The 12,309-nt window shown below is 42.6% G+C and overlaps 2 protein-coding genes across 4 annotated transcripts in view; one reads left to right on the top strand and one right to left on the bottom strand.

The window, feature by feature from the left end:
- Window positions 1-4,174, bottom strand: part of ube2j1 (ubiquitin-conjugating enzyme E2, J1) — a 9,294-nt gene extending 5,120 nt beyond the window's left edge. The window contains exons 1-5 of the mRNA XM_008398495.2: window positions 4,032-4,174; window positions 3,123-3,254; window positions 2,584-2,668; window positions 1,761-1,866; window positions 78-207 (exon numbers count right to left, since the gene is read on the bottom strand). Of these exons, the coding sequence (XP_008396717.1) occupies window positions 78-207; window positions 1,761-1,866; window positions 2,584-2,668; window positions 3,123-3,254; window positions 4,032-4,091 (513 nt within the window). The 5' untranslated portion in view covers window positions 4,092-4,174. The remainder of the gene's footprint in view (window positions 1-77; window positions 208-1,760; window positions 1,867-2,583; window positions 2,669-3,122; window positions 3,255-4,031) is intronic.
- Window positions 1-12,309, top strand: part of LOC103457985 (DNA repair protein RAD51 homolog A) — a 49,369-nt gene that overhangs the window by 26,235 nt on the left and 10,825 nt on the right. The window lies entirely within an intron of this gene.

The raw sequence follows: 12,309 nt of genomic DNA, 5'->3' as shown, positions 1-12,309 counted from the left end.
CAGTATAATTAATGGTCAGTCAATTATACTGGATGACATCAAGGACGAATACTTCCCACCAAAAATGGAGTTTGTACCTTGAATTTGATTTGCTGTGCTAGTTCTTTGGCCTGGCGATCCTCAGCACTGGTGTTGCTGTTGGAGGTCAGAGGCAGGAGGGCAGATCGCATCGAACAGCCACAAGCTTCACAGCAGAAGTCCTGGGACCTGGGAACCAACATGGATCAGCTTATTGTGTCTCAAGGACATCTTTAGTTTTGCAGCTCACAATTTTATACAATGAAAAAGTCACCTATGATAGCATCAAACCATTAATGAGGCATCTTTACATCAAGACGTACGGATAAATTGACTTATAAACACTAAGGACCTTAAAAACATTGCTTTTAGACACCTATTGGATTTTTAAATTCTGTTATTTAAACAAAGCATACATTGAAATCAAATATGTTGCCTATTGGCAAGTTGCTAACATATTTCTGAATGTTTCAAAGTCTTTCACACAATGACTTGTATAAGTCTGCAGCTAGCTGCTGACATTTGCAAATAAACTGCAAACAACCTTATCACAACAGAAGAGAAGCTATCTAGCTTTTCAGCTTCTTAAAGTGAAAACAAGAACATTTGGTTTTTCAACATATTTACAGAAATATGTAAATTTGATGAAAAACCAAATGTTCTTGTTTTCACTTTAAGAAGCTGAAAAGCTAGATAGCTTCTCTTCTGTTGTCTTTCTGAAACTTTGTGGCTGGTCCCAGTCTTTCTTAGGCTAGTCCCAACCCTCATCTCATCTGATAATAGAAGAGCAACTTGCTGTTGGTCTACCTCAAATGTAGTGTAGAATGAAGCCTGTGCAGTATTTGCCAGTTCATGTACCACTATGACACCAGATGTATTGGTGATTATGACCATGTGGACTTGCAAAAGCAAGCAACATGACTACACCATGTTTGCTTGTCAAACACACTTTTTACAAGAAAGGTGATAAGTTGTAAAAACAGCTGATGGTACTTTTATTATAGTAATACATATAAATTAAACACATTTTTTACATATAAACAGTTTATAAAATCTTGTTATATTAAACACAGCATTTCTCTCCTAAATAAAGAAACTAAAGGAGCTACTTGCGCCTTTAACTCTCAACTTTCTTTAACAGTGAAAGTAGTCCTGGATCGCTGTTCCTGTCAGTAAAGCAGATGGCTGTTCCCACAGCGCCAGGTTCTGCTGCAGATTCCTCTTGCAAAAGTAATGGCTTGTTTGCATCTTGTATAGTGCTCTGCTTCAATTTTGACCAGGAGACCCTTGGGAAATAGATTCATAATCTCAATGGGTTTGTTTCCTAGAAAAAAAATGGCAAAAAAAAACAAAAAAAACTGAAGAATAAAGTGAATGCTAATGTTGCTGTCATCCAGGGTAGCTCAGAGATCAGAACAGCTTTCTAGTTCATGGGACACTGGGTCAATTCACCCCAACTCAGGCCCTCATTCTCAGTTAATGATCTTCTTTTGAGGATAACTGGTGACAGTTCCTTTATGTTCACAGCATGAACATCTGTATAACGTGGATTTGTGGAGCACCTCCAAGTCAAAACCTGAATCAGCACTGAAAGCACATCTCATCTTTGTGTTGTGGTGAGAAAAATAGCAGTAGAAAGATCTTTAACACTCAACTATCACTCCTAACCCATAGCACAGCAAACACAAGCTGCAATACAACATAGGAAATGAGTGAAACGATTCTAAAAAAGGAGATCTTACTTTTTAGCGAGGGTCTTTCTCTCTTCTGGGGTGTAATCCAGAGATCCTATTGCACCTTCACCTTTAGTTGGCATGAATCCAATTATAGCTATTAGAGCCGTTCGAACTGCAAGACAAAAACAGAACAAATAAAAATATGAAAAAAGAAACGAAGAATCACAAGTGAAGGCAATTTAGCAATGTAATAAAATAGGTAGGTTTACACTATCACTGTTTACACGTGTTTAACAACCTTCTTACACAGTAGATCTGAAACTTTGTCTATGTGAACATGCAGAATGGACCTGTAGTCAGACATATTTTACAGATTCACATTTTCTTGATTTTATGAAGAATCCTTCTTTGTACCAAGACCTTCAGATGTTCCAGAGTATTCTCCAGAACATAACCACCCTTCTTAATCAGGTTGTTCAGCCTTTTTGTCTTTACTAATTATTATTATTTATTGTTTGGTTTTTAGTTGAAGTATGTTGTAAAGATGATTTATGCCAAATGTCAAGGACATCTCTCAGTCTTTCAGGTGATGGCCTTCTTCAATCTTGGCAATTATTAGTACATTTTTAAAATGGCACTGTTGCTGAAAATATCTGTGATCAATTGAATTTAAAGAGTCATGTCAAATTCAAGTCTACAGTTGTTGGGGCAGAAGAAATAAGAAACAGAAACTGGAACATGTTTTACTGAGAATGTGGAAAACAATCTAGAGATGCACCTATCCAATATTAACATCTGTATCACTCCTGATATTGAAACCTCAGGTATCTGTATTGGTATGGAAAGGGAAAACAGTGGATTGGAACAGTAGTAATTGGTTAATACTTACTGCTCCAAGAAGGCTGCCAAGTCTCTGGGTGATGACCTGAGATGCTCAGACAAATCTTCTTCCCAACTTCAAATCTCCCATTTGGCTGTGAGGGAGAAAAAGACAATTGACTGGATATGACACAGACAACAAATGATCCGAAGTTTTTACAGACAGGCTGAGGCTGGAAAACCTGAAAACAAAACAGCTTTTGAGAACAAAACAAAACATTTAAATGTTTTCTGACATGCCAAAAAAATAAAATACATAAAATATGACGGAGAGAAAAACTGCATAAGAAATAGACATTCAAAATCCTTTGGAATAATCATATTTACATGGTTATTATAGCAGGTGTGTTAATGTAAATCAATCTCATTCTCAGAAACCGTGCAGGCCCTGCAGTGAATAAACAATCAGGACTTGATTTTGAACATGACACCTTCCACGGCCCCAGGTTCAATAAAATGCCACTAAGGCTAAGATTGGAGTCTAATCTGATGTGTTCCTGTTCTGCTTCAGGAGAAGGGACTAAAACATGGACCTTTTCTCCATCTTACTGTTAGCAGGATGATGCTGGGAGGCTTCATGGGGTATTCCGGGGGAAGCACAATCCTGCCATGGTACACCCCACCATCAAAATCAGAATCTGGAGGCCCGCGTACAGAAAAGTGCCATTCAAAGAGGTTGTCCTGGAGCCACAAAAAAATGTCACAATTAGTGCAGACTAGAATGTGTGAATACATACAGGAACATGCACTGACTGGAGGTGACAGCTGACAGCAACGTAACAGCGGTCTGTTGTATTAAGTAACGACGAGAAAAAAACCCTCCTGAGGTAAAAAGCTGATGTTATTGAAGTGGTGAGAATCTGACTGAATCTTTGATCAAATGATGATATGGGCAACATTTGTTCTAAATTCTTTTCGGGATTTTCCTTTTAGTAGTTTCACTTCCTGTTTCTTTGATCGTGTCTTCTGTCTTTATTGAAATGATCAAACTTAAAAGTGCAATAATAAGAGGTCAATAAGTCATGTAAATTTACCCTTCAGAATTGTACTCTAGATTAAATTGTGATAGATTTGAGACTATTAAGAGAATCATAATTTAATTAGACTGATGCTAGTTCTAATATCTAACTATGATTAATTGGTTTATTACTTACAACTGTTGATTCACCAGTTTTAAGGTCACGAGTTTTAAAACGTTCACTATGTCTTGAACAACAAATACTGCTTTTTGATCTTCTCTCCTCCTTTTACATTATTACTTTACAATTCTTGTCTTGAACTTACACCAATTTACACTCAACTGTTTACCATTTCATTATTCCATGGCTCCCACTAATATAATGCCTAACCCTGGCTTGATTCTACAGGTACAATGAGCTCAGTAAAGATCCACCCTGTCAGCCTGTAGAGTTTTAAAAGGTCTGCTGATCATCTGGGTGAGACTTGTTTTCAACGTACATCCAGTGGCTGTGCGTGGTAGTGCTCCGTCGGATCCCTCAGTTCTGCAGCTTCCTTCATTAGCCTCTTCACCGCTACGACAGGGACAGTGAAAGGAAGAGTTAGCGACAAAGTAGATGTTATCAGCTCCCGTTCCTCTCAGCTACTACTGATCTCCTGCGCTTCCAGAAGGAAACCAGCACTTCTTCAAACTGTTGTAGTTATTTCAGCTGAGAATCAGAAAAGCCGACACCCAAGTATATTCCAATGAAAAATTACCTTCTGTACAAATTACCAGCTTAAAGCTCTTATCAGCATTTATACTGAGAAAATGTGGGAAACGTCTGGGACGTGGATGGACTGTGTCATATCATTGATAGAATGATATGAATCTGGATCAGATGGTTACACATGGAGACATTTCATTATTTCACACAGAAAAATTAAAGGTGTCCTAGAAAGAAAAATTTAAGATATTCAGTATTTTTCTTATAGTACAATATATTTTTATTTTCTTTAATAGTAACTAGGACCATGTCTATCCTGTGACTTTTCATCAAAAGCACACTTGAGGTCTGTTAAACTTTGCTGTTTATATACGTGAAGACTGAATTGAGTAATATTCCCTTTTGGTATGCATGACACCATTGTAAATATACGTTTACTGCAGTATTATTAAAGCAAAGTACACAGTCAGAGGTAAAGCCTTCATATAAGTAAGACAAACTAAGCTTTAACTTGAATTTCAGTCAATAACCATATCCATCCATCCATCCATTTTCTTCCGCTTATCCGGGGTCGGGTCGCGGGGGCAGCAGCTTCAGAAGGGAGGCCCAGACTTCCCTCTCTCCAGCCACTTCTTCCAGCTTCTCCAGGGGAACCCCAAGGCATTCTCAGGCCAGCCGAGAGACATAGTCCCTCCAGCGTGTCCTGGGTCTTCCCCGAGGCCTCCACCCGGTGGGACGTGCCCGGAAAACCTCACCAAGGAGGCGTCCAGGAGGCATCCTGACCAGATGCCTGAGCCACATCAACTGGCTCCTCTCGACGTGGAGGAGCAGCGGCTCTACTCTGAGTCCCTCCTGGATGACCGAGCTTCTCACCCTATCTCTAAGGGAGAACCCAGCCACCCTGCGGAGGAAACCCATTTCAGCCGCTTGTATCCGTGATCTCGTTCTTTCGGTCATGACCATAGATGAGGGTGGGAAAAAAGATCGACCGGTAAATCGAGAGCTTCGCTTTTTGACTCAGCTCTCTCTTCACCACAACGGACCGGTACAGCGCCCGTTTCACGGCAGACGCTGCCCCAATCCGCCTGTCGATCTCCCGCTCCCTTCTTCCCTCATTCGTGAACAAGATCCCCAGATACTTAAACTCCACCACTTGAGGCCGGACGACCCCCCTGACCCGGAGAAGGCACTCTACCCTTTTCCAGCTCAAGACCATGGCCTCGGATTTGGAGGCACTGAGCCTCATCCCGGCCGCTTCACACTCGGCCGCGAATCGCTCCAGTGAGAGCTGCAGATCACGATCTGATGAAGCCAACAGGACCACATCATCCGCAAAAAGSAGAGATGCGATCCTAAGGCCACCAAATCGGATCCCCTCAACACCTCGGCTGCGCCTAGAAATTCTGTCCATGAAGGTAATGAACAGAATCGGTGACAAAGGGCAGCCTTCGCGGAGTCCAACTCTCACCGGAAACGAGCCCGACTTACTGCCGGCAATGCGGACCAGACTCTGACACTGGTCATTCAGGGACCTGACAGCCCGTATCAAAGGGCCCGGTACCCCATACTCCCGGAGAACCCCCCACAGAGTCCCCCGAGGGACACGGTCGAACGCCTTCTCCAAGTCCACAAAACACATGTAGACTGGTTGGGCGAACTCCCATGCACCCTCCAGGACCCTGCTGAGGGTGTAGAGCTGGTCCAGTGTTCCACGACCAGGACGAAAACCACACTGCTCTTCCTGAATCCGAGGTTCGACTATCCAACGGACCCTCCTCTCCAGGACCCCTGAATAGACCTTACCAGGGAGGCTTAAGAGTGTGAACCCCCTGTAATTGGAGCACACCCTCCTGTCCCCCTTTTTAAACAGGGGGACCACCACCCCAGTCTGCAAATCCAGGGGAACTGCCCCCGATGTCCATGCAATATTGCAGAGTCGCGTGAGCCAACACAACCCTACAACATCCAGAGCCTTAAGGAACTCCAGGCGGATCTCATCCACCCCCGGGGCCCTGCCACCAAGGAGCTTTTTGACCACCTCGGCAACCTCGTCCCCAGAGACTGGAGAGCCCAACCCAGAGTCCCCAGGCTCAGCTAGCTCAACAGAAGGCATGTTGGTGGGATTGAGGAGGTCTTCGAAGTAATCCGCCCACCGGCCTACAACGTTCCGAGTTGAAGTCAGCAGCACACCATCCCCACTATAAACAGTGTTGGTGCTGCACTGCTTCCCCCTCCTGAGACGCCGGATGTTGGACCAGAATCGCCTCGAAGCCGTACGGAAGTCTTTCTCCATGGCGTCTCCAAACTCCTCCCACGCCCCAGTTTTTGCCTCAGCGACCACCCGAGCCGCATGCCGCTTCGCCCGCCGATACCCATCAGCCGCGACAGGCACCAACAACCTTGCGGCTGGAGCTCCGATAAGCCGCCTCGGCAATGGAGGCACGAAACATAGTCCACTCAGACTCAATGTCCTCCACATCCCCCGGAACGTGTTCGAAGTTCTGCCGGAGATGGGAGTTAAAGCTCCGTCTCACAGGGGACTCGGCCAGACATTCCCAGCAGACCCTCACTACACGATTGGGCCTGCCAGGTCTGACCGGCTTCCTCCCCCACCACCGGAGCCAACTCACCACCAGGTAGTGGTCAGTGGACAGCTCCGCACCTCTCTTCACCCGAGTGTCCAAGACATACGGCCGCAGATCCGATGAAACGATGACAAAATTGATCATCGAACTGCGGCCTAGGGAGTCCTGGTGCCAAGTGCACATATGGACACCCTTATGTCTGAACATGGTGTTCGAGATGGATAATCCGTGACGAGCACAGAAGTCCAACAACAGAACACCACTCGAGTTCAGATCGGGGGGGCCGTTCCTCCCAACCACGACCCTCCAGGTCTCACTGTCAATGCCCACGTGAGCGTTGAAGTCCCCCAGTAGAACAAGGGAGTCCCCAGGAGGGGCACTCTCCAGTACCCCCTCTAAGGACTCCAAAAAGGGTGGGTAATCTGAACTGTTGTTCGGCCCGYAAGYACAGACAACAGTCAGAACMCGTCCCCCCACCCGTAGGCGGAGGGAGRCTACCCTCTCGTTCACCGGGGTAAACCCCAACGTACAGGCGCCAAGATGSGGGGCAACAAGTATGCCCACTCCTGCCCGGCGCCTCTCACCGTGGGCAACTCCAGAGTGGAAGTACGTCCATCCCCTCTCAAGGAGACTGGTTCCAGAACCAGAGCGGGTGAGGCCGACTATTTCTAGCCAGAACCTCTCAGCCTCGCACACTAGCTCCAGTTCATTCCCCACCAGAGAGGTGATGTTCCACGTCCCAAGAGCCAGMTTCTGCAGCCGAGGATCAGACCGCCAGGGTCCCCTCCCTCGGCCGCCGCCCGTAACACAACGCACCCGACCCCWTTGTCCCCTCCGACAGGTGGTGAGCCCATTGGAAGGGGGACCCACGTCTCCTCTTCGGGCTGAACCCGGCCGTGCTCCGTGGGTAAAAGCCCGTCCAATAACCATAAAGATTTGCAAATTGAATTTCCATAGAATCCCAACTCTGAATTCAAGGTATCAGCTAATGATTAGCACTTGGTCTGAAACACATACCTCTGCTGCTTCAGTCTCGCTACAGCAAACATCAGCATCCTAGGAAGGTTACACAAGTCCTGCAGAGGACATTTAGGATTATGGCTATCTGAAAGGGTGGGGTTACTTCCTGCCTCAATGAAGGACATAAAGTCAGCTTCTACTGTACTACTGGCTGCAAGGCAACAGCACATTATGTCTGAGCAGAGAAGTGAAAGAGCTCTTGAGAAAAGTGCCTGGAGAAATGAATCACATGGTTCTTAGAACAATGACATGAGTAACAACAGGTGCCAATGTCATTTTTCTAGCTCATGTGAAAAATTCATAGCGTATACATCAAGTTCAGAGGGAAGTCAGTCTGCCAGGCATCTGGGTCAATATATAGGCAGATATGGCAAACGGCATGACGGACCAGCCCAGAGTGGAGAACACAGGATGGGAGTGAAAGTTAGTATGGAATTAGAAAAAGGTAAAGTCAAATTTGGACGCTGCTCAGGCAGTCCAATTTTATTTGGGATCCAATCAATAAAAGACTGCTGGGATGTTAAAATGAATTCTAAAATCTGTAAAACTGAAGATACAGATGAAGATAAGGGAGAGCTAGAAAAGTGGATGGGGGGGCAATAAGAGTGATGATGGTAAGATGAAGTGAGAGGAGCTGGAAGCTGTAGGGGAGAAGTAAAGCAGTGGAGCATTTATTGCCTCATAGCACAACATTTTTACAGAATATGGTCATCTGATTTTTCTGAAGGCCAGCCACTCTGAATTCACCACACTTATCCTGCACTGCAGAATGAGGAATCTGCACTACTCCACCCCCCTCAGTGTTCTCTATATTCAGAAACTGAAGTGCTTCAGGATTACTTATGATTTCAATTACAAACAATAACAAAACTGCTTCAGCAGCATCTTCATCGATTTGTACATTTCAGATCAAAACTTGTTCACAGAAGCAGTCTTCCTGAGTGGGATGATGGTTGTACATTTCCATGTCTATGCTTACATACAAGTGCTTGAAAGATGAACGCGGAACGTTCAAGCATCTGGAAATTGTTTTCCAAGGATGAACCAGACTTGTGCAGCTCCACAATTCTCTTCCTGATATTTTGGCTGGTTTCTTTTGACTTTCCCATCATGACAAACAAGAAAGCAGATTGTTCCAGTTGGGACCTTAAAATACAAGTGAATCTCCAGTTAACTCAAGTATGTCAGTAGCCAACCAGTAGCTTAGCCATGGTGGTGGTGGAGGTTCAGGACACCCAGCTGGTTCTGTTTGTTGGGAAGAGATCTCACATCTCCAGTGATGGAGGATGGCTGGTTGGAGGTCTCAACCTCCTCTGGCTGCGGCGCCCAATAGCAGTGCAAGTCTCACACATAAATATTAATCAAAGACAGAGAGTGAAAGGAGCATTTTTCACTGCAATTATAATAAAATGAGAAGAACAGGAAATCTTGGGAGGTGATATGAAGTATCTTCTATTATTTATCATTTCACATGGAGAATAGTTGAACTGCTGTTAAGGGGAAAATAAAATGTTTTCATTTGGGTGTTTTTGTAGCATTTTTAAAGAAGTTTCATTTTATCATTCAAATGTTTCTTATTTGAAATACTAGTATTGAATGATCTTTTTAAATCTAAATCCCATCTTGCTTTCTATATAGACCACAAAGAAAAGGTCAAGGAACAGAAAATAGTCAATGATTTGTTTTTTTTGAACAACCAATACCTCAGTCTTCTGTGAGTTAGAGCACGTGGTTTTCCCTGCTTAGTTTCATATCCCACCCAATCCTTCATTTAATGGTAAGCCGAGTGGACAAGGAAAGGCCTTTCCCACAAATGTGCCTATGATCTCAGCTGAGTTGGAGAGGTCAGGCCACTGGCCCAAGGCGATGGGTTGATAATCCCTGCATGTCAAATCATTTTATGTAACACACATTTTGAGTGTCTGCCACTGGGAATGAGTCACAGAAGGTCCAGAGGGGAAATAGGAGATTCTGTTGCGTAACAACAGACCCAAACCAGAGACGTGGAAGGCCGGAGGGAGGGAGGGAGCCAAACTCCTCAAAAGTGTAATCTTTCCTAATTGCTTGCATGCCTCTGCTGTCACAGCAGAGATGAAATGTGCCTGATTACAGTAAAAACTGGTGGGCATGACAACAAACAGAAACAATGATTTTTCAGTCTCATTAATAATTTGAGATAATTCCAAATAAACTGTGGTGGTATAAAACTGCTGCGTGTGTTGTATGGATGTTGTGGTGTATTTTTATATTGTTTTTTTCTTTATGTTATGTATATATATGTATATATTTAATATGTATTTATTTGCTAACTAAATAGTTATTGCTAACTAAATATTTAGCTACCAAAATAAATATTAGCAGCCAACTTAATATTTAGTTTGAAATTGTGACATTTATAAATTAATGAGTAATACAGAGAAAACGTGACTTGATTTTTTATTTTTTATTTTTATGAAAATCCAAACTATGCTGTCCACAACACAAATTGCCCCTTGGGGGATAATAAAGTTAATCTGATCTGATCTATATGTAGAATACCCCATCAGCTGGGTGCTTAGTCATTTCAGGTACATTTTTATAATTCGATTTTTTTTTTTTTTTGGCACTGTCTGACGCCATATGTCATACTAAATTTCTATGTAGTTCAGTTAAGATTTTCAAAATTATTTCTAGAAGAATTAAAACTATTTTTAATCTATTCTTCTAACTGTAAAGTCTATGCATTTAAGTGATACTCCAAAATATAAACGCATCTAAATACACATTTTTCCAAATACAAACACTTGGGAATCGTCCGATTAGGAATTTTCCTCCAAATACAAATCGCTACAACTCCAGAGCCACCTTTCTCTTAACACAGGATAAAACTGATAAAGAACCAACTGTTTTCAAATGTAGATGGAACATAAGCAGGTTTAAATAGTWTCTCTGCTCTGTGAGGCAGAAGAGTGCAGCTCCAAGGCGGAGCTGCGTGGAAATATGCTATTCTTTGTGAGAGCAAGCATTTAGGCACTCTGACTGGTTGCCCTGGGAGATTAAAGGATTTCTCAAACATGCATGAAATAAATAAATAATACAATAAATTAAAAAGTGAAAGCAACACTCCAGGTACACTGAAAAAAGAAAACAGTTGAACCAACTTAATTGAATTACTGCAACTGGTAACAAGTAATTCAATTAAGTTTAACCAACTTAATGTATTAAGTTGGTTTAACTTGAAAGACTTAAGTCAGTCTTACTCAAATCAGGGAGTAACATAACATGATGCAAAGCTCAAAAAAGTACATTTTACATAAGACCTCACCCTTACATATTGACTTTGTCCAAGTTTATTTTGTCTTCTTAAGGAAATAAGCTTCACAGGTCTCTTGTGAATCTGAGCTGGTGACATAAGATGCTACAGTGTTCTTGCTGATGTGCAGCAAAAACTCAGTGGTTCAGAACGTTCAGCGTTTCACTCTCAGTTTCAGTTCCATTCTGAAACAACTGACAATGTCTGACAACAGCAGCAGTTGAAGTTAATGTAATGTTTTAAACTAACACTGTATCTCAACGGGAAATAAAGAATATTGAGATGAACAACTCAGCTTTTGACTCAAGAAATTTGAAACACAAAAATATGAGATGCAACAATTTCCAGAACAAAAAATTAGACTTCTGATTCAACCAGTGTTTGATTTTTCTTTATGAAACACTGAAGAGGATACGTGTTTTTTTCTTTGTCATCTATGTATTCATCATGTAACCAAATGTTAATATAAAGGTTAAAGGAGCAACAGAGTAGATATTAAAAGGACAAATGGTAACATTTCAACCCAGAAATTAGAACTACAAAAAGAGCAGGTCAATTTTATGTACAAATGACTGTAAAACATTATTAGCTACAAACTGTTACTTTGTCATCCCAGTACTAATTCCACACCACATGTCACAAGTTAATAAACTGAACTAATCATTTACAACTCTTCAGTTCTACCAAAAGCATCTAGCCTGGTTCCTTGTTCGACAAGAAATACTGATTTATTTCACAGATTAAAATTACAAAAACATCATGTATTTTTACCACCAAGTCTATGAAATATTTAAAAAGTAGATTTAAGTAATCTGCGACAGACTGGCGACCTGTCCAGGGTGACCCCGCCTCTCGCCCGGAACGTGAGCTGGAGAGGCACCAGCAACCCTCCCGACCACACTAAGGGACAAGGGTGTAAAGAAAATGGATGGATGGATGGATGGATGGATGGATGGATGGATGGATGGATGGATGGATGGATGGATGAACTTAAGCAGGCACGTGCAGAGGGGGTGACTGGGGGGTTTGAGCACCTGCCCTTTTTGCTCCTTGCCCCCAAAGTGCCCTTTTGGTAAATTTTTATTTATTTATTTTATTTTTTGTATTATTATTTTCTAAGCCCTCTTCTGACACATAACATGTACTAAAATTCTTCTTATTATTATTTATTTTTT

Source organism: Poecilia reticulata, linkage group LG21 (genome assembly GCF_000633615.1).
Source record: "Poecilia reticulata strain Guanapo linkage group LG21, Guppy_female_1.0+MT, whole genome shotgun sequence".
Lineage (NCBI taxonomy): Eukaryota > Metazoa > Chordata > Actinopteri > Cyprinodontiformes > Poeciliidae > Poecilia > Poecilia reticulata.
The sequence above is the reverse complement of the archived record's forward strand: the minus strand, read 5'-3'. Positions and strand labels throughout refer to the sequence as shown.